Genomic DNA, 19,694 nt, shown 5'->3' with positions numbered 1-19,694 from the left:
ACTTCATATGGTGTCTCACTGTTTTGCTCTCTGCACTGCCTACTTCCCTCTGGCCCCGCTGGGATTGCACGTTCGACATCTGCTTCACAAACTATCGGTGCCTGTCCCTCTAGTAGGATCTTCGATATGCACACAGGTTGGGAGGGTCTGCATCCATGACCTCAAGGACTGCATTGCCGACCTGGACACCACTTTTGCCAGTGGAGGTACTACCGTTGACAAAGGTGCACCCTGTCTTGCATTTATTGTAGTACTACTAATTGTTGGTGCTGCTGTACATGGTTACTAGTACAGGTGGGAGGGGAGGAGTGCATACAGAGAGTCCATTCTGCTCATGAGTCACGGGCGGAAGACATTGATTGCGAGCTATACTTACGCATCTTAGACACCCTGTCGTTTCTAGCGCTCCACCGCTGTGATACTTTATGCCACTATATTGTATGATAACTATTGACTGCAATGTTCTACGTACCCTGATTAATAATATATTGCCTTCCGAGCCTCATTTCATACGAATTGCACCGGAAAATGGTATGCCAAGATAGAGCTATCGTGCAGCCAAGAATACTTTCACACCGTGTCCTACAGGTCCTACAGTTGCGGACAATCAAACACGGTAACTATTTTAGTCCAATTATGCAGAGTCCGAAGAGTGCCGGAAACTTTCGGAAACTGCACAAATGTGATGCTTATGACTCAGAGACTCGATTTGCACGAGCCGATTTCACTAATTCTTATTATTTCCTGTTTTGGACCCAAAATTTTGGCCAGCCCCGTAATTAATTAGATAAAAATACGAAGAAATATGCAATCGACTCCTTTCGATGAGTAGGGGATGATGCCACAAACAGATGAAAAATATACATGCAAAAATATGGCCATAGAAAATGCACAAAGTGCACCTAGAATATGGAATTTGTCATTTAAAGTTAGTCTCAAACACTCTTAGATAGCATTCTGACCATTGCCAATCTAGCTATGACGAGCGGCTTCATGCTGGAGGCAGTTTCAGCTGAAATCTGTGCGAACATGTGAGAACACCTCAAATATGTGGTGTGAGAACAAATGTGTAAGTAGCGGTAGGATCCCTTTTTTTTTTTTTTTTTTGGCTCAAATTTATTTGTCTGCGAGGGCGAAGCCCTATGGTAGACATCGTGCTAACATAGCTAACTAGTGGGTAAAGCTGGTGAGGGGGACAAAGAGAACATGATGCCCATGCATAGCTTGGGCTGGTGAGGCTGAAAAGGGGATAGGAGTCAGTAGTAGTGTGTGTATTATAGTAGATTTCATAAAAAGGGGGGAAGAAGGAGTAGCACAGAAAAGAGTGAGAATGAGAGAAAGCCGCTTCTGGCGGCTGTCCTTGGCACATGAGTGCAAGGGACCGGGATCTAAACCTGATGCCCTTCTGAGTGGTGAATGCACCCTCGGGTCTTTGCCTCTTGCTGCTGTCAGGGATCTGGCCAGTGGTCCCCCACTAGCCGTCAAAACTCCCCCGATCGCTAGGACTAGGAAGGGAAAAAAACAAGTATAGTAGTAGAAGGGGGGCAGTGGTAGCTTGTAGGGAGGTATTGATCTGTGGCACGACGTCAGCAGAGGACAGTGTAGAATACAAGTTACTTCTCTGTGAGTGTGTTAGAATGCTTGTTGAGGGTGTCAAGAACTCCGAAAGTGTTGTGAAACTGACCCGTCGCATGAATGTAACGGAATAGAGGCTGAATGGCCTGCGGGCGTGTAAGCAGCCGGGATATGGAGCCGGCTGCCCATCCAATCTCGCAAAAGAGTTCGAAGTGGTGCTTGCTGTAGGACGGGCAGGTGAGGAGGAAGTGTTGGACTGTCTCGGCTTGAGAGTGACAGGCGGGGCAAGTTGCTGTGGCAGATTTGTTGATGCGCCAGAGGTGATGGTTAAGAGCGACATGTCCCATCCTGAGCTGGATGAGAAGGCTGGCGTGGCATCGCGGAAGGCCGGCCACGAGGTTTCCAAACTTCTTCGATGGCATGAAAGGGTCGATGCGGCGAAGATCTTGCCCTCTCTTCGAGTTGCGCCATGACAATTTTGCTCATTCCTTCAGTTGCACAAGACCTGCCTGGCATACTTTCGAGACACTGACTGGTAGCAATTTGCATAGAAAGAGAGGAAGATGGGCTGCGGGACTGGATTGGCCATGAGCAGCAACTTTGGCTTCGGTGTCAGCTCTCTCGTTGCCTTCAATGTCGTGATCCAGTGGAAGGTGAGGTGTTCACTGTCGATCGTGTGGGAGCGATAGAGGGCTTCGATGTCCTTGTGAAGCTGGTCAAGCAGGTAGTGGCCCGGTGCTGGGCGATGAAGCTTAGTAGCTTGTATCGAGGCTTTGTTGTCAGCTGCGCAGGATGCCGAGCGAACACTGATCTCTCATTTTAGTAACTGGATGGCAAGTAGGAGACCCACAACCTCCACTTCATACATGGTATGGTCCGCGGAGGGACCTAGATAGTAGCGGAGGATCTTTACTTGCTGTGAGTGCGGTCGGTACAGCACGGCGGAGGCTCCAACTCCCCCGTCAATGTCGAATCCATCTGTATAGATGTGTATGCCTGATGCTGATGCCCACTCCAGCTCCTCCTTCTCAGCTGCTTCCTTGCTGTGAGCGATAGACACTTGGAACCTGGGGAACCACGTCGGGTGAAGTCGTACTGGTAGAACAGTCTCGATAGGCCCTGGGAAGATCTGGTATGCATGAAGAATTTCATGTAGGGGGGAGCAATGCGACTTTACGAGGCGTCTGCTGGCGTTAGCGATTTTGGGATAAAGGGGATGTGATTCTGGGAGGGTGCACAAGCGGGATGCTGCATGTTAACAGACCTTGTCGACAAGGTAGCAGAGGGGGAGGAGGTTTGCATGGGCATCCAGGGCATTAGTGGAGGTGGATGGGAGCACCTGTGATCAGGAGGGCCGCTTGACGCTGAACCCGTGCTAGGGCCTTGATTGCTGACACTGAGCCATGTGTTTTCATCTGATCTGGGAGTGTGCGCATAGGTGTGAGGAAAATATTGGCCGCATAGAGCATGCACGGTACTGCAATTCCCAGGTAGAGCCGGTGCATGTATGGAAATGGAACTTCTGTTTTCGTCTTTGCGAGCTGACGGAATTGTTGTACCCATGCTGTGCCCTTTGCAAGTGCAAAGGTTGTGTGTTCGTGGAAGCGCAGTCTGTAGTCAAGGAGAATGCCGAGAAATTTGTATACAGCATTAGGTTGTACTGTGCATGACCGGAGTTGTAGCACGGACCCGATACTCGTGCTCATTGAAGCCATGTTCAGCCGTCCGAATTTTTCCATGGAGAATTTGGACTGGTGCTCTAGCGACCATGACATCGCTCCTTTCGGGCCATCCATGCAGTGACGCAGAGTTCCATGGGTATCTTCAAAGCTGTCACCGACAGCCACTAGTGCAACATCGTCAATATGGCCCAGGGCTCTTCCGTGATGGCGGGCACATTCAAGTAGATCTGAGTTGTAGAACTGACAAAGGATTATGGAGAGGGGACAGCCTTGGTCGATGCCTCTGAGGATCTCGAAGATTGCAGATGCGAAGTTGTCGAACAACAAACGGGTACGGCGTCCTTCGAGACAGCGCCGGATCCATTCAACAATTGCTATGGGGACTCCCCTCATGCGCATGTTGTGAAGTAGTCGTTCTGGAAGTGCGCTAGGGAAAGCTGCCTTGACATCTAGAAAGAGGACTGAGGCTACCTGCTTACGACGCCAGGCATCTTTCACTGTCTTCATTAGTAGGTGTAAGGAGTCAGTTGTGGTGCGACCAGGTCTGCCTCCCATGTGACCGGTCGCCAGGAGGTTGTTAATCTCTGCCTCGTGTACAAGTGTCTCAGAAATGCAAGCTGAGAGAATCTTACCAATGCAGTTGAGTAGTGCAATAGGGCGGTAGGCCTTTGCAACCGTGTAGTCTGGGCGGCCGGGTTTCCTGAGCACTACAGTGTCAGACAGTTTCCAGTCGCTCAGGTAGAACTTAAGAGTGAACGTAGTGCGAAAAAGGGGACCAAGAAATGGGAGGAGAAGGACTGCGCACCACTTGTATACCTCGTTAGGGATCTTGTCCAGGCCCAGAGCCTTGAAATCCTTAAGTCACTTCAGGACTGCTATAATCTGAGAGTCCTTGGGAGGCGAGAAGAGAAATGCTGGGGGAGGGTATACGCAGTCTGTGTTACGCGGCAGCGAAACACGAGCATCTAGTCGAGTCGTTACGAGACAAGGTCTTAGTCTAAGACACAAGTCCGTTCAAGTGACACTTCTGGCGATGTCTTCGCACTGAAGGTCGATCAGAGTTCGTTCTTATGACTCGTAGTAGCTGTCTGCTACTGACGGTCGATCTCAGTCAAAGGCAAGTGAAAAGCTGGTTTAATGGTAACCAGGTCGAGATGGGGATCCAGCTCGACAAGGTCGTCTATTTGTACAAAAGGTATCCGCAGTACTACGCAGTAATGCGAGATCGTTCATTGGCTAGATAAGGTGAAACGATATCTGGGCAAGGTAACAGCGAGGAAGTAATATGTATGAGAAAGCTGAGTAAGGTCGTGAGAGATAATCAGTACTAATGGGGATAACGAGTCGTGTATCAGAACGAGGTAAAGATGAGGCGTACATGCACGTCTTGCATGCGCGATAAGAAAAAGGTCCGGAGTTGGATCCGGTGTAACCCTAGACTAGGGGTTCTGGACATCTGGGTAAAGAATCGGAGGTTGCGCTCCAATGAGTCACATGTTGTATCACGTGGTCTGGTAACATAACGAGAACAAGGAAAAGAAAAAGAAAAGACGCGCCACAAGTGGGGAGCGTTGTAACATCAGCTCCCGTCTAACGTTTCTTGTCCCACAAGAAATATTGTGATCTTCATCGTCGTCGAGGGCAGTCGCGGACATAATGATCTCCTCCACATCTGTAGCATGTCCGCCGGTTGGTTCGTGATCCTTGTTCGGGGGTACGTCCATTCCCGTAGGGACGACTGCGACGCGAAGAAGTGGATGCAGTCGAGAAAGATGGTTGGGATAACGGAGATCGTCCACTGGGTACGTGCGAACGAGGAGGGCGAGGTCGAACGGGAATTGGTTCTGGCGACGAGCGAGGGGTGGATGCGGGTATTCCATCAGTGGTGTATCCGAGGATGTGTCCAATGTCTTCGTCCCCATGCTCCCTCCAAATCTCCTGTGCTGTACGAGTGACCGTACTGCGCATCAACGACCAGACTTGGTCGACTCTGGTCCGGGCTCTACTCGTCCTTTCTTCTGCTGCGATGAGCTCTTGTCTGGCCGTCTGCATCCACTCGACCATTTCTAATGCTCGTTGCATGGAAACCACCGCTTGTCGATCTTGCGGGCGATTTCGTAAGGCGACGAGGATATCTGTGAAGTCGACAGGAACACGGATAGCCGAGATCAGACGTGTGGCAAATTCTTGTTCGTTCGATGCGTGACTGAGTTCGATAGAAGGTGAGGGCGATGAGGTGCGGATAAAGGGTGTCTGTGCTCGAGAGGGTACTCCATTGACAAGCGTGGGCGATGCGGGTATGCTCATAATTGCGGAGGCGACTTCAGCGAGTATGTTGTGAACAAGGTCGTCTATAGCGGAAGTGGGCATTGATGATACGTCGTTTTCTCCCCCTTTTATACCTTTCGGTCGTTAAGGGGATCGCGGTTATCTGTGATGTGAAATAGAATGTCGTGGATCTGGGTAATAATCAAATAGATGAAAATCCATTGGACGATAAAGAGTATTCCCACAGAGATAAGAGCTGCCTGATCAGTTCCAGGCATCGTTCTGATCACCCCAGCCGTTAGCGTGCGGGCTGTCTCGCGTGAAGAGTGTGTGTTCGACAAGTCGTCTGATAAGGATTCGGTGGATGATCCAAAGAAAGGTGAGGGTTGTGCAGTGGAGTACGATTAGGAAGATAATGAGGAAAACCGTTGTGGTAGTCATTCCGGGTTTCTTCTCCTCTACTGGATTCCCCTGGTCCTTTTATATGCATCGAGGATTCACTTGGCATTCTGTAAATTGTGGGTAGGTTCCCACGAGTTTTCTGCTGAAGAATATCCCTTCCACTTGACTAAGTACCTCAGATGACCTCGGTACGTCTTGTGATTCAGGATGGCTTCGACTTCGTACTCTTCTTCGTTATCAACGACATCAGGTGGTGGGTTCACGTAATTCGGACCATGTATGTCGTTTTCGTGATAAGGAGATAGAAGGGCAGCGTGGAATACTGAATGAACTCGCCAGGTCTTCGGGAGTTTGAGACGATAGTTGACTGGTCCGATGACTTCGACAATTTCGAATGGCCCCTCACGCTTTGGTGCTATCTTGCGCGAGGCGTAATTGACCTTCAGGTTCCTCGAGTCTAGCCAGACCTTCTGTCCTAGTGTAAACTTCGGTGATCCTTGTCTGACTCGGTCCGCCATCTGTTGTCGGGCTAACTCGTGCATGGCTAGTGCTTCTAGTCTTATCTTCTGCAACATGTCAAGCCTGGATTCAACCGATGGAATGTTCGTGGTCGGAAATACCGAAGGGAGTCCACGTGGCTCATATCCCATCATGATGCGGAATGGGCTCATCTTCCGTGCCGAGTGTTCCCTTGTGTTATGACAAAATTCGAGGTCTGGCAGGCGGTCGGCCCATGTTTCAGGGTTGTTTCCGCAATAGAGTCGAAGATAGATTTCCAGCTCCTGGTTGACTCGCTCTGTTTCTCCGTCCGTCTGAGGGTGATAAGCTGTGCTCATTGATGATCTGATCTGGAGTAGTCGATTTAACTCTTGGAAGACCTTGGATGCGTATTGAGGTCCTCTATCCGAGATGATTCGGTCGGGTAATCCAAATCGCGAGTATACTTTGTCATGAAAAATCTTGGCCGTTCCTTCGGCTGTGATCGTTTTGAGGCAGGGCGTAAGAATCACCCCCTTCGTAAGGTCATGGTCTACTACGACCATAATTGAATCAAAACCGTTGGAAACGGGGAGGTCGGTAATAAAATCGGTGGTGCAACAGGAAAATGGTAATGCGTGTGGGTCGGCGGGAATTGGTTCCAAAGGAAGACGAGTTGGATGAGTATTTGGTTTCATTTGTTGACAGGCGGCACAGCCTTCAACATAATTGTAGACAAATGTATACATGCCGGGCCACCAGAATTCACGACGTAACAGTTCAAGAGTATTGAACTTTCCAGGGTGACCCATGGCAGGGGAGTCGTGATGTAGTCGAACGAGGTCACGACGAAGAGTTTCAGAGGGTGGAACGTAGATCTTTCCCTTGTAGAGGATGACACCATCGCGAACTTCCCAGTCGGAAAGCGATGATTTCATGGGGAATGGCCCTTTGTGCGCAATCGCTTCGAGGGCTTCATGAACAATGAGGTCTTTTGCTGCATGATTCCTGATTTCATCGAATAGTGTCGGGGAAATGGATCGCACGAATAGTGCGTTGGGTAAAAGAACGCGATCTTCATTGTCATTTTCACTGTCGTCGAGTCCGTTACGACGAGATAGCGCATCAGATTGGATCATCTGAGTGCCAGGGACATGGATGAGGTGAAGATCAAATTGTGATAATTTGAGACTCCATCGTGCTTGTCGGCGGTTTAACTTCTGAGCTGTACGGAAGTACGTGAGGTTCTTGTGATCACTACGAACTTCGACGGGATGGGGAGAGCCTTCAAGATAATGGCGCCATTCAGTGAGGGCTCGAATGATTCCGAGGAGTTCACGGTCGTAGATTTCGTAGTTCCGTTCAGCTGGATTGAACGTCTGTGAAATGTAGGCACAAGGATGGAGGTCTCCATTGATGTCGGCTTGGCGTAAAACTGCACCCGTAGCAAACTTGGAAGCATCAGATTCAACAATAAAGGGTTTTGCCTTGTCAGGCAGTAACAGTACTGGGGCGGTACTGAATCGCTGCTTCAATGTGTCGAAAGCTGTCTGACATTCTGTCGTCCATTCAAAAGGTGGGGATCCAGCGGCAGTGCGCGTAAGATTCGTCAATGGTTTGGCAATATCCGAGAAGTTGGCAATAAACTTCCGATAGAAGTTTCCAAACCCTAGGAAAGAGCGAACACCTTTTACCGTGCTTGGTTCAGGCCATTCTGCAATTCCTTTAAGTTTGATAGGGTCCATGCCAATGTAGTTTTCTCGAATGATCATGCCTAGGAATTCAACTTCTTTAACGTCAAAGAAACACTTTTCCGGTTTAAGGAATAAGTCGTTGTCTTTGAGTCGTTGGAGTACGCGTCGGGTTCGAACGTGATGTTCTTCCAAATCGTTTGAGAAGATGAGGATATCGTCCATATAAATGACTATCCATCCCTCATCGATCATGTCCTTGAAGAGTGCGTTCATCATCATTTGGAAAGTCGCCGGGGAGTTGCAGAGTCCAAAGAACATGACCATAGGTTCGAAAAGTCCGCGATTTGTCTTAAATGCGCCCTTCCATTGGTCACCATCTTTGATTCTGACATTGTTATATCCGGAGCGTAAATCCATTTTCGTAAAGATCGATGCGCCTTTGAATTGATCCATAAGGTCAGAGATGAGTGGAAGAGGATAGGCGTTCTTCACTGTCCCTTCGTTCAGGTATCGGTAATCCTGACAGGGACGTAGAGCTCCGTCCTTCTTTCCCACGAAGAAAAATGGTGAAGCCATGGGAGATTTCGACGGTCGGATGTATCCTTTTCGCAGATTTTCTTCCAGGAAGTCATCCATCGCTCCTTGTTCTTTGAGCGATAACGGGTAGACTTTACAGTCGCGTGGAATAAAATCGGGTTTCAAGTCAATGGCGTGGTCCCAAGGCCTGGTTTCTGGAAAGCGTTCAGCTGCTTTCTTTTCGAAAACAGACTTCAAATCGTGGAGGTAGTTGGGGACCAACTCCTCGACGGTTTTGGGTTTGTCTACAGCTGACGCTTCCTTGTGTGCCTGTTGTGCCAATTCTTGTGATTTACCGGATGGTTTGTAAAAGACCGTATTCTGTGCGTTACAGAATAATGGGGATCGAGTACTGTGTGTCATTCTTCCAATGGCGGGGCCTCTTCGTATGGTGAAGACTGCGGTTTCAGTCTCTTCATTCGTCAAAGGGGACTCCTTCCTGATGGGTTCAAATATCCCAACAACTGGCTCTCCTGCGATATATGATATAACTAGATCGTCGTCATCGAGCTGATTCATAGGGGATTCTGATGGTAGGTCATCTAGTTCGGTATCATTCTGCACTGCGGGTAACTCGCCACGCTCAGTGTTATCGGTCATGATTTCTCTGATAGATTCCGAATGCCCGAACGAGGTAGGGGAAGTTTCGGTGGTGATTAGCTCTGGGAGTCCATCTTCCTTGAAAATCGAAGCTTCTTTATCTGGTGCATCTTCGACGGTGGGTTTCGGTGGCCATTTGGCCTCTTTACCAAACCAAAAGTCACCGGTTTCCCAGTTGATCATCGGATTGAGGCGTTTAAGCCACGGCATGCCGAGAAGTATGTTTTCTTTGCCAATGCCGGTCAAGAGGAAGCGAGTAAGCGTCTTCCTTCCTCCGATTTTCATCATCTTCCAGGTGCAATGAGTAATGGTACCCATTTGATTTGGTGTGCCATCTGCATTCATGACTGTAATCGGTTTCGGTAATTCCCATCTGATGAAATCGTTTTCTTCCGCAAAACGAATGTTCATGAACGTTTCGGCTGCACCGGAATCGATCAAGGCTTCTGTTGTAACGTCTTCCTTCTCTCCCAATGAAATATTCACAGTGATTGAATTTCCGCTAGTGTTACAAATAACGAGGGGAGATACGGTAAGATGCGACGGTCCATGCATTACTAGTGGCCGTCGTCTCAAAAACCCAATTGGGTTCGTTCTTCGTCAGTCATGTCGTTGAAGACGTTTCGCACATAGGCGATCTGTTCCTCTCTGGTTTCTTCCTTCGACGTCTCCTTCTTCTGTGCGAGGTCTTCTCGCATCTTCTTGATCCATGTGATCGTGTCTGTGTCTAACCCGGGCTGTATCGTTCTAGCACGGGTGAAACTTCCAGACTGGGGGTGAAATTGTCTGTCGTTGGCTATATGGCCCTTCTTTCCGCATAGGAAACATAATCCTTCTTTCATTCTCTTCTGTCGCTCGTCTGGGGATAAGCGCGAGATATTGACACGGTCAACATCCATCGCGTTTGGATCCTTTGCAGAAGCCGAGTAGTAGGGACGATGGACAGATCGGCCCTTTCCTCGCGTCGTCGTAGTGGCTCCTCGCTTGAAGATCTGAGCAGATCTCCATTGGTTATCAAACCGCGAGGCGTATTCGTACCACTTGTCAAGTGTCTTGGGCATGCTTTCCATCCCATATATCCTTTGTCGGAGTGGGTCGTTAAGTCCCCACTTGAAATACTCGATATTTCCGGCATCTTCTAGTTTCGCCTTGGATTCAAGCGATCGGAATTCGGCAATGTAGTCGTCCGCAGTACGAGTTCCTTGCTTGATGTTACGCAGCAAGGTACGAGCGGTTTCTTCAATATTTTCATCGCCAAATGCTTTGTTCACACTTGCAATGAAGTCTCTCCAACTCCCATAAGAAAGGAAGTCATCATTGGTGAGTTCTGTTTCTATGAAGCTCTGTGCCCATGATCCTGCTGTTCCTCCTTGCATGTGCGATAGCACGAATGCGATCTTCTGATTGTCCTCCTGGTAGACATGGCTATTTCCGGCCATGTAGTTCTTGCATTGGTTTATAAATTCCCTAAGCTTCGAACGGTCTGAACCGTTGAAGATCTCGGGTTTTCTAAAACCAAGTTCCTTCTGGCTAGCATGGTGACGTCCTTCATCCGTGGTAACTGTAGCCATCGGTGGTATGTAATCGGATATGATTGGTGCAAGAATCGGTTGGGGTACGGGATCTTGGACAAGGAGGTTCCAAGGGGCGTCTGGTCTTTCTCCTGGATAAGAGATAGGTATGCCGCTGTCTGCGATGTGTGATAGTACGAGCCCTCCAACGTTATGGGGTAGGCCTGCTTCGTAGTCACCACTTGGGTGATCAATGTGTTGATCTGGTCGGATGAGTAAAGGTCGTCCGTTTAAAACGTGTACGTTCCTCTGTGCGTCCCACTCTGCCTGAGATGGGAGGAGATCGATGTATTGCTTGGGGAGAGCAGTCGGGTTGATAAAGTTCAAATCCAGCGTGGATAAATTCTCCTGTGTGACCTACGTCTACACGTAGACTGCACACCGTCCTTAACTAAGTGGGTTCGTTCGTCGTCGGCTAACAAGCCCGTAGAGTGTCTTCTGTCTTCAAACTGATACACCTATTTGCTGATTGCTCGAGTGATTACCTCAGCCTCCTCGGCCTATTGGTCTCTCGGACAGACCCCTCTCCGAAGATGAGTGATCAGTCTATCCCTTCAGCTACCTCGATTACAGAGTAATCTCAAACGGTGCTTTAGCAATCGAATCGGGTGTATCGTTCAGTCTTCAAGGTTCGGTCCGGTCGGTAGTTCGTTGTTAGACTCTAGGAAGTCACAGAGAGTAATAAGATCTCGACCTAATGTTACGCGGCAGCGAAACACGAGCGTCTAGTCGAGTCGTTACGAGACAAGGTCTTAGTCTAAGACACAAGTCCGTTCAAGTGACACTTCTGGCGATGTCTTCGCACTGAAGGTCGATCAGAGTTCGTTCTTATGACTCGTAGTAGCTGTCTGCTACTGGCGGTCGATCTCAGTCAAAGGCAAGTGAAAAGCTGGTTTAATGGTAACCAGGTCGAGATGGGGATCCAGCTCGACAAGGTCGTCTATTTGTACAAAAGGTATCCGCAGTACTACGCAGTAATGCGAGATCGTTCATTGGCTAGATAAGGTGAAACGATATCTGGGCAAGGTAACAGCGAGGAAGTAATATGTATGAGAAAGCTGAGTAAGGTCGTGAGAGATAATCAGTACTAATGGGGATAACGAGTCGTGTATCAGAACGAGGTAAAGATGAGGCGTACATGCACGTCTTGCATGCGCGATAAGAAAAAGGTCCGGAGTTGGATCCGGTGTAACCCTAGACTAGGGGTTCTGGACATCTGGGTAAAGAATCGGAGGTTGCGCTCCAATGAGTCACATGTTGTATCACGTGGTCTGGTAACATAACGAGAACAAGGAAAAGAAAAAGAAAAGACGCGCCACAAGTGGGGAGCGTTGTAACAGTCTGTAGGGACTGCTGCGCGGGTACCTGCAGATGGGAAGAATGCATCATACAGTATTTGGCTCTTGCCTTGGTTGTCTGCTACGGCGTCCCCTGTACTGTTCGTCGGTTTCAAAGGGGGAACTCGAGTCTTTCCCCCGTCTGTTGGCCCTGACTTGGTGAAACGGTTAACACTCCAGACGGACTCACTGTCAGCTGACTCCAGCCATGCTTCCCAGTGTTCACACTTTGCTTCACGGATCTGGTCAGTGTAGCGGTTTCTTTCTGCACGATACTCTGCATGTAGTGGATGCTGTGGAGAGGAACGAAGTTTGAAAGAACACTTGCTGAGATGACGTACCTTTTTTCGAGTCTCGCCAAGTTCTTTTGACCACCAGCGCTTGGTGTAAGGAGACGGACGGGATACTGGTACATGTTCCTGTACTGTGGATTCCAGTGCCTGCATGACAGATGCTAGCAGGGAATTGAACTCAGCTTCTGACTTTAGCTCCCCCTTGGGAACAGCTAGTGGTGTTAGGTACGCTTGCAGGGTGTTTCAGAAAGCCCTCCAGTCAACGTTCCGGAAGTTACGCTGGTGTTCTTCTTCTCTAAAGTGGACTGTGAGGTCAAGAATTGTGCTGATTGGAAAATGGTCAGTCATAGGAGGGCATAGGTCAGCAGCTACGTCACAGGAGATAAGCCTGTCTTCTAGTCCGCTAGATCTGAACACATTGTCTGGATGCGTAAAATTTTTAGAGTTAGAAGCCTGGAGAGTGGGAATAGCTGGAGGCAGTAGCATGTCGAGGTCAAAAAAAGTGATTGCATCGAGTAGGGGTTATGCTGAAGATAAAGCTTGTTCTGTGAATAAATGTGCATTGCACTCCTCATCCCACATGGGGTGATGGTGGTTGAAGTCACCTGCCCACAAGATAAAACCCTCGTCAGTCAATAAATCTAGGCTGCGGGTGCTGCGACATAGCTGGTGAATTGAGTTCTGGTGCTGTTGGTCATTGTAGACATTGAAAACGTGAATGAGACCAGAGCTAGTCTTAACCGAAATCGCCGTGATGTCAGGGGAATCAACCTTGAGGTCATTCCATGAACTCATAGGAAGGCGCATGCTGACTAGAATAATGGACTGAGTGCGTGAGTGTTACAATGGTACGTTGAGTACCTATCTTTTTTCTTTCGATTACGTTGTACGATTACGCGTTGACCCGAGACTTCGAGTCTCGATATCTCTCGACTCGATCTGGACTCTCTCTAGACCATGACACCATAGTCTAGAACCTGTACTGACTCATCCCTCACTGTGAGGGTACTCACTGACTCATCCCTCACCGCGAGGGTACTCACTGACTCAGCCATTACTGGCATGTATTACTCAACATGTACTATTAGTATATAAGGCTGAGATCATCGACTGGAACCCCAGTCTTGATCTGGTTACTTTACCTCTCAATAAACGGGATTATCACTAGTCTTGTGTGATCTTCTTGACTCTCGATTCTTGACTCGCATTTACTTAGTCGTCAAACGACTTAGTACTTGCTTGATGAACCTCGGACAAGTGGTACACCCCAGCGTAACATAAGATCGAGACTATCCGATACCGCTCAACCTTTTCAGGTTTAGAGCAGAACTACATTTACAGAAACCCGACGAACCTTAGCCGATAAACACCTAGCAGGGCGAGTTACCCAGGGTGCGGAAAGATTAGGAAAACATTGACACACTGGATTTTCGAGGACTAGAAGAATTTTCGTGCCCTCAACCTTCATCGATAAGGTGGGACGAAAACCTAGGACATCCAATCCACCGAGGCTCATCATTGAGAGAATTCAGAGCCCTCCCAACTATCAGAGAAGGGAGACCGGGTTGGAGGCTTGCATCAGACGAAGCAACCTACCGAAGAATTCTTGAAGAATTCACCAGAGACTATCTGAACGAAGCAGAACACTTCGCGATATATACTGCAGCAAGGCAAAACATCGACCGACTAATCGACCCAGCAGAAATACAATGAGAAGTTGATGAAATAACCCCGGGACATCCACTAGCAGAAGCAGCAGCAGAAGCAGAATCGGAAGCAGAATCAGAAGCAGAAGCAATGGCCCCAGCACCGATCCCCGCACAGCTTATACCTGCAGCAGCCTTTTCTGCAATCCCAGTCCACAGACACATCGTTTCAAACCCGACTCCCACGATGCAGACGCCAAAGCCAACCGAGCTCAAACTCTCCCAACCCGAACCCTTCTCGGGAGATATGAGCAAAACAAAAATATTCCTACAAAGGGTTCAGATGTATGTTGATATCAATGATGAAATTTACAATAGCAACAAGAAGAAGATCACGTTCACGATGTCCTTCATGAGAGGAGGAACGCCGAAGCATGGGCTGAGACGTGGTATGATGACCACACCAACGACCTAGGAAAGCTGAAGGACTATGGAACCTTCGACGCATGGGTCATCGACTTCAACAAAGCATTCCAAGAGACCTACCCCATGGGATCGGCGATGAAAGACCTTGAATCTCTCCGTCAAATGGGAGAAGTACAGGATTACGTTAATTCATTCCTGGTACTTATGAAAAAGGCCAAAATCACGGAATACACAGCACGTCTCCATTACTTTAAAATTGGACTATCCCGATGACTTCTTGAGCGAATCATGAACGTCAACCCACTCCCCACCGATATGGAAGGGTGGTACAAGAAGGCAGTTGAAATTGACAACCAGACCAAGTCGATGCAGATGTATACGAAATTCCAGAACAGTCGTCCTAGCGGACAGCAGCAGAAGCAGGGACAACAACAGAGGAAGGGACCTGTTTACACACGAGACCCTAATGCCATGGATGTCGACCGCATGTCGCAAAAAGAATGCGACAGGCACATCAAAGGAGGACTCTGCTTTGAATGTCACCAACAAGGACATCGCTCGCGTGATTGTCCTAAGAGGAAGCCAAAGAACCCCAGAAACACTTCTGGAACGTGCAAGGAGATACAGGTCGAGGAATCCAAAGGGGAACCCTCAACCTCAAAGATAGAAGACGTTGAAGAAGACACCACATCGGTCAAAAGAACGACCATTTCTGACAGTGATGTCTCCGAATTACTCCAGGAGTTATGAAAGATGCAGAAAGAACGTAACGACTAGATCAGAAAATTAGAAGGATCGGATTTTGGATTTGACAGGCTGTAACAGCATCAGTACCGTCATTACCAACTCGTCACCCCAATGTAATTGTATGTGAATTCCTGGGAAAATCGATACACGTTCCTATTACCTTGGGTGTGCCGAGTGAAAGTGCTGATATCTCCGCTCTATTGGACTCAGGAGCTGGAGGAATGTTTATGGACAAAGTGTTCATCGAATAAATGAAGTACCACCAGGAGAGACTCCCAAAACCGATTAGGATTCTCAATGCTGATGGTACTCCAAACAAGTTAGGATATGCAACGCACTGTGTATGGAAACGTACAAGGGCTGGAAGAAAACAAAAGGTATTCCAGTACTATGTTATCAACCTAGGAAAGGATGAGGTTATCCTAGGGTTACCATGGCTTCAGGCGATGAACCCTCAGATTAACTGGGAAACTGGTGAACTGGATTACGATTGGAGAAAACCCACTGTCGAAACAGTCTGAGATAACGAACCAAAGGTCAAAAAGGCGACGAACGCTCCCTATATCGGACCGATTGATAATAATGGACGATCCTGGGAAAATAAAAATCCAAAACATCCGGAAAATCGAGTTAAACCAGGAGACCCAGAACTAGGAATTCACGATTACAGGATCGAATTGGAGGACAGCAAATTGCTTATCTCATATATCCAAGGCAAACTGATGCTGGCAATCTTTGACCCGCAAGGTGATGCAGCAACTTCTGAATGCCCAACTCGAGGTGGTAACAAACCCACCTCAGGACCCTGTATAGGTCAGATAACGAGGGATACGCGATCGGGGCAATTTAGTATCGCACAAAACACTTGGCTATGTAACACCGGCACGGACACACTGCTCTATAAAGCTAGCGGAAAATCGCAAGAATTGGTACAAGAAGCAATCCAAAAGGCAGGAGGAGCGAAGAAGAAGCTTAAAGAGCTCATCCCCTCCTACCTGATGGGGTACAAAGACGTCTTCGAAAAGAAAGCAGCAGAACGGTTCCCGAGCTCACGGGCATGGGACCATGCTATCGATTTAAAACCAGAATTCGTACCAAAAGACTGCAAGATTTACCCCCTATTCCCTAAAGAGCAGATGGCACTCGATGAATTCCTAGACGAGAATACACGAAAAGGCTATATTCGACCATCGATATCGCCAATGGCATCCCCTTTCTTCTTCATAGGAAAAAAGGATGAGAGCCTTAGGCCTTGCCAAGATTATCGATACTTGAATGAAGGAACGGTCAAGAATGCCTACCCACTTCCTCTGATCACAGAACTCCTTGACAAACTCAAAGGAGCACGCTATTTTACAAAAATGGACCTTCGATCCGGATATAACAATGTACAAATCAAAGATGGTGATCAGTGGAAAGCAGCATTCAAGACAAATCGAGGACTATACGAACCAACGGTGATGTTTTTCAGACTTTGCAACTCCCCGGCGATGTTTCAGAAAATGATGAATGAAATCTTTAAGGACCTGATCGATGAAGGATGGATGATCATCTACATGGACGACATCCTCATCTTCTCGAATAACATGGAGGAACATCGACAGCGTACACTTCAAGTCCTAGAACGACTCAAGCAAAATGATCTGTTCGTCAAACCGGAGAAATGCACGTTTGACTCCCAAAAAGTAGAATACCTTGGGATGATCATACATCCGGACCATATTGGAATGGACCCGATCAAGTTGAAAGGAATCCAGGACTGGTCAGAACCAACAACGGTGAAAGCCGTCCGCGCATTCATTGGTTTTGCGAACTTCTACAGGAAGTTCATCGATCATTATTCCGAGATAGTATGACCGCTCACTGATCTCACGATGACGACAAAGAAACCGATATGGGAATGAACCCCCAACTGCCAACAAGCGTTCAATATGCTCAAAGCAAAGTTTGTCTCAGCCCCCGTGCTCCTCATGCCAGATAAGACAAAACCCTTTATCATCGAGTCCGATGCCTCGCTCATGGCTACAAGAGCAGTATTAAGACAAACTGACGTCAACGGAGACCTCCACCCATGCGACTATTTGTCAAAATCGTTTAACCCAGCCGAATGAAACTACGAAATCTATGACAGAGAACTATTAGGGATCGTTCGGGCCCTCGAAGAGTGGTGTCACTACCTTGATGGCTCTCCCCACCCGATAACAATATGCAGCGATCACAAGAACCTGACCTACTATCGGACAGCCCAGAAGCTGAACAGACGCCAAGCACGATGGAGTCTCTTCTTATCACAATTCGAACTCCAGTTGGTGCACGTCCCAGGAACGCAAATGATACAGTCAGACACCCTATCTCGGTTGCTTGGAAAGGGTGACCGAGATCATGATAACGAAGATCGTATCCTTCTCTCAGAAGCATTGTTTGTGCACTCGATATCAATGCAATTATACCAAGATATAGGCGCACATTCGATTAAAGATCAAATTGTTCACGATGCGCTTCAAGCCTTGCAGCGCAAAGGACCACCACCAATGAAATCTGCCCTCGATGATTGGAAAATCACTGACGGGCTTGTCCAATATCGAGGACGCGTATATGTACCCCCAGTACAACCTCTCCGACGTGATATTATCAAGTTGTACCATGACACACCGGCCATGGGACACCCGAGTTCTTACAAAACCCTTGAACTCATCCGACATGATTTCTGGTGGCCAGGACTTTACTCTGCAGTATGCGCCTATGTGGAAGGATGCGCAGGGTGCCAACAGATGAAGATTAATATGCACCCCACTAAATCTCTTCCAATGCCTATACCAGCAACCCCAAATGCATTACCATTTTCCTGTTCATCAGTCGACTTCATCACAGACCTACCAGTATGACATGGTTTTGACTCTCTCATGGTCATGGTAGACCATGACCTTACAAAAGGGGTAATTCTTTGCCCTTGCTTGAAGACGGTCATGGCGGATCAAATGGCAAAACCTTTCCACGAAAAAGTTTACTCCCGATTCGGACTTCCAGACAAACTGATTTCCGATAGAGGAACACAATTCGCATTCCAAGAACTATGCAGAATACTAGGAATCAGGTCCTCGATGAGTACAGCCTACCACCCCCAGTCAGATGGAGAAATGGAGCGCGTTAACCAAGAACTAGAAGTGTACCTCTGACTCTACTGTGGTAATAACCCCGAGTTATGGGTAGACCGACTACCGGACCTCGAATTCTGCCATAACACATGCAAACACTCAGCGCGGAAGATGTCGCCATTCCGCATGATGATGGGATACAAACCACGCGGAATCCCATCGGTACTCTCTAGGACAAATGTACCCTCAGTGGAAACTCGGTTATCTGAACTCCAGAAGATTCAAGATGAGGCCCTAGCCATGCATGAGCTAGCAAGACAGCATATGGCAGAACAGATCAGAAAGGGCTCACCACACTTCGCAAAGGGTCAGAAGGTCTGGCTCGATACAAAGAACCTGAACATCGGGTACCCGACATGGAAGATGGCTCCGAAATGTGAAGGCCCCTTTATTATTAAAGAATGAATAGGCCCCGTGGACTACCGCCTGACCCTACCACAAGGGTGAAGAATCCACCCCGTATTCCATGCCAGCCTTCTATCACCTTACAAAGAAATGGAGATCCACGGCCCGAATGATACGAGACCACCGCCTGATCTTATCGAAAAGCATGAGGAATACGAAGTCGAAGCAATCCTAAACCACCGACAAAGATACGGTCGGACCCAATACCTGGTCAAGTGGAAAGGATACACTTCTGCCGAGAACTCATGGGAACCCAAAGCAAATCTGACAAATGCCGAGGGACTACTAGGGGAATATAAAAGGCGACGACACCTGCATCGTATCTCAGCAATCACCCGCATAGGCCTTCACCACTTCTGAACCTCCACTATGCCATCATCTGGAGCGCAGTCTGTTGTCGATGACTACTTTTCTGAAACTTCTCCGACTCCCTCGCCACACCCTAGGAACTTTAGGGGAGTACCAGCGCACGACATACGAGATAACCTTAGGGCCCATCTCCGATTCTCACAACGAATTGGAACTATCGGTGACCTAGAAGACTTCGTCGTTGGCATAGTTGACTCGATCAATCCCATACATTCTAGAGCCACCACGCCATCCTTACCCGACATGCCCTGGATGAATCGTGAGCTCCACGAGTCAAGGGCAGTCCGTGTACTTGCAGAATACGAGGAGTTATATCTCCAAGCCCTAACCACGTTGGATGATTCTCACGCGCAGTATGCGCTTAGAATCATCCATTCACAACAAGCTGCCAAATCTGAAATTATTTCCATGCAGCATGCAATAGCAGGGACATGACGATACACGGAGAGGATGGAAGCATTAGCGTTAAGC

The 19,694-nt window shown here is 48.2% G+C and overlaps 4 protein-coding genes across 4 annotated transcripts; 1 reads left to right on the top strand and 3 right to left on the bottom strand.

Annotated features, from left to right (window-relative positions):
• Window positions 1-4,696: 4,696 nt before the first annotated feature.
• On the bottom strand, window positions 4,697-5,179 carry SCP_0300790 (hypothetical protein; the record flags this gene model as incomplete). Its single annotated transcript, XM_027755476.1, has 2 exons — window positions 4,697-4,713; window positions 4,867-5,179. The coding sequence occupies 2 exons, from the start codon at window positions 5,177-5,179 to the stop codon at window positions 4,697-4,699; spliced, it is 330 nt and encodes a 109-aa protein (XP_027611277.1).
• An 843-nt stretch (window positions 5,180-6,022) lies between these two features.
• SCP_0300780 (Transposon Tf2-9 polyprotein) lies at window positions 6,023-9,619 on the bottom strand (the record flags this gene model as incomplete). Its single annotated transcript, XM_027755475.1, has 1 exon — window positions 6,023-9,619. The coding sequence occupies one exon, from the start codon at window positions 9,617-9,619 to the stop codon at window positions 6,023-6,025; it is 3,597 nt and encodes a 1,198-aa protein (XP_027611276.1).
• Window positions 9,620-9,846: 227 nt separating this feature from the next.
• Window positions 9,847-10,713, bottom strand: SCP_0300770 (hypothetical protein; the record flags this gene model as incomplete). Its single annotated transcript, XM_027755474.1, has 1 exon — window positions 9,847-10,713. The coding sequence occupies one exon, from the start codon at window positions 10,711-10,713 to the stop codon at window positions 9,847-9,849; it is 867 nt and encodes a 288-aa protein (XP_027611275.1).
• A 6,083-nt stretch (window positions 10,714-16,796) lies between these two features.
• Window positions 16,797-17,150, top strand: SCP_0300760 (hypothetical protein; the record flags this gene model as incomplete). The annotated part of the gene is made up of 1 exon (XM_027755473.1): window positions 16,797-17,150. The coding sequence occupies one exon, from the start codon at window positions 16,797-16,799 to the stop codon at window positions 17,148-17,150; it is 354 nt and encodes a 117-aa protein (XP_027611274.1).
• Window positions 17,151-19,694: the final 2,544 nt, after the last annotated feature.

The sequence above is a fragment of the Sparassis crispa genome (assembly GCF_003851025.1).
Source record: "Sparassis crispa DNA, contig_000002F, whole genome shotgun sequence".
In the NCBI taxonomy this organism is placed as follows: Eukaryota; Fungi; Basidiomycota; class Agaricomycetes; order Polyporales; family Sparassidaceae; genus Sparassis; species Sparassis crispa.
Note: the sequence above shows the minus strand (reverse complement) of the source record. Positions and strands in the feature narration are given on the sequence as shown.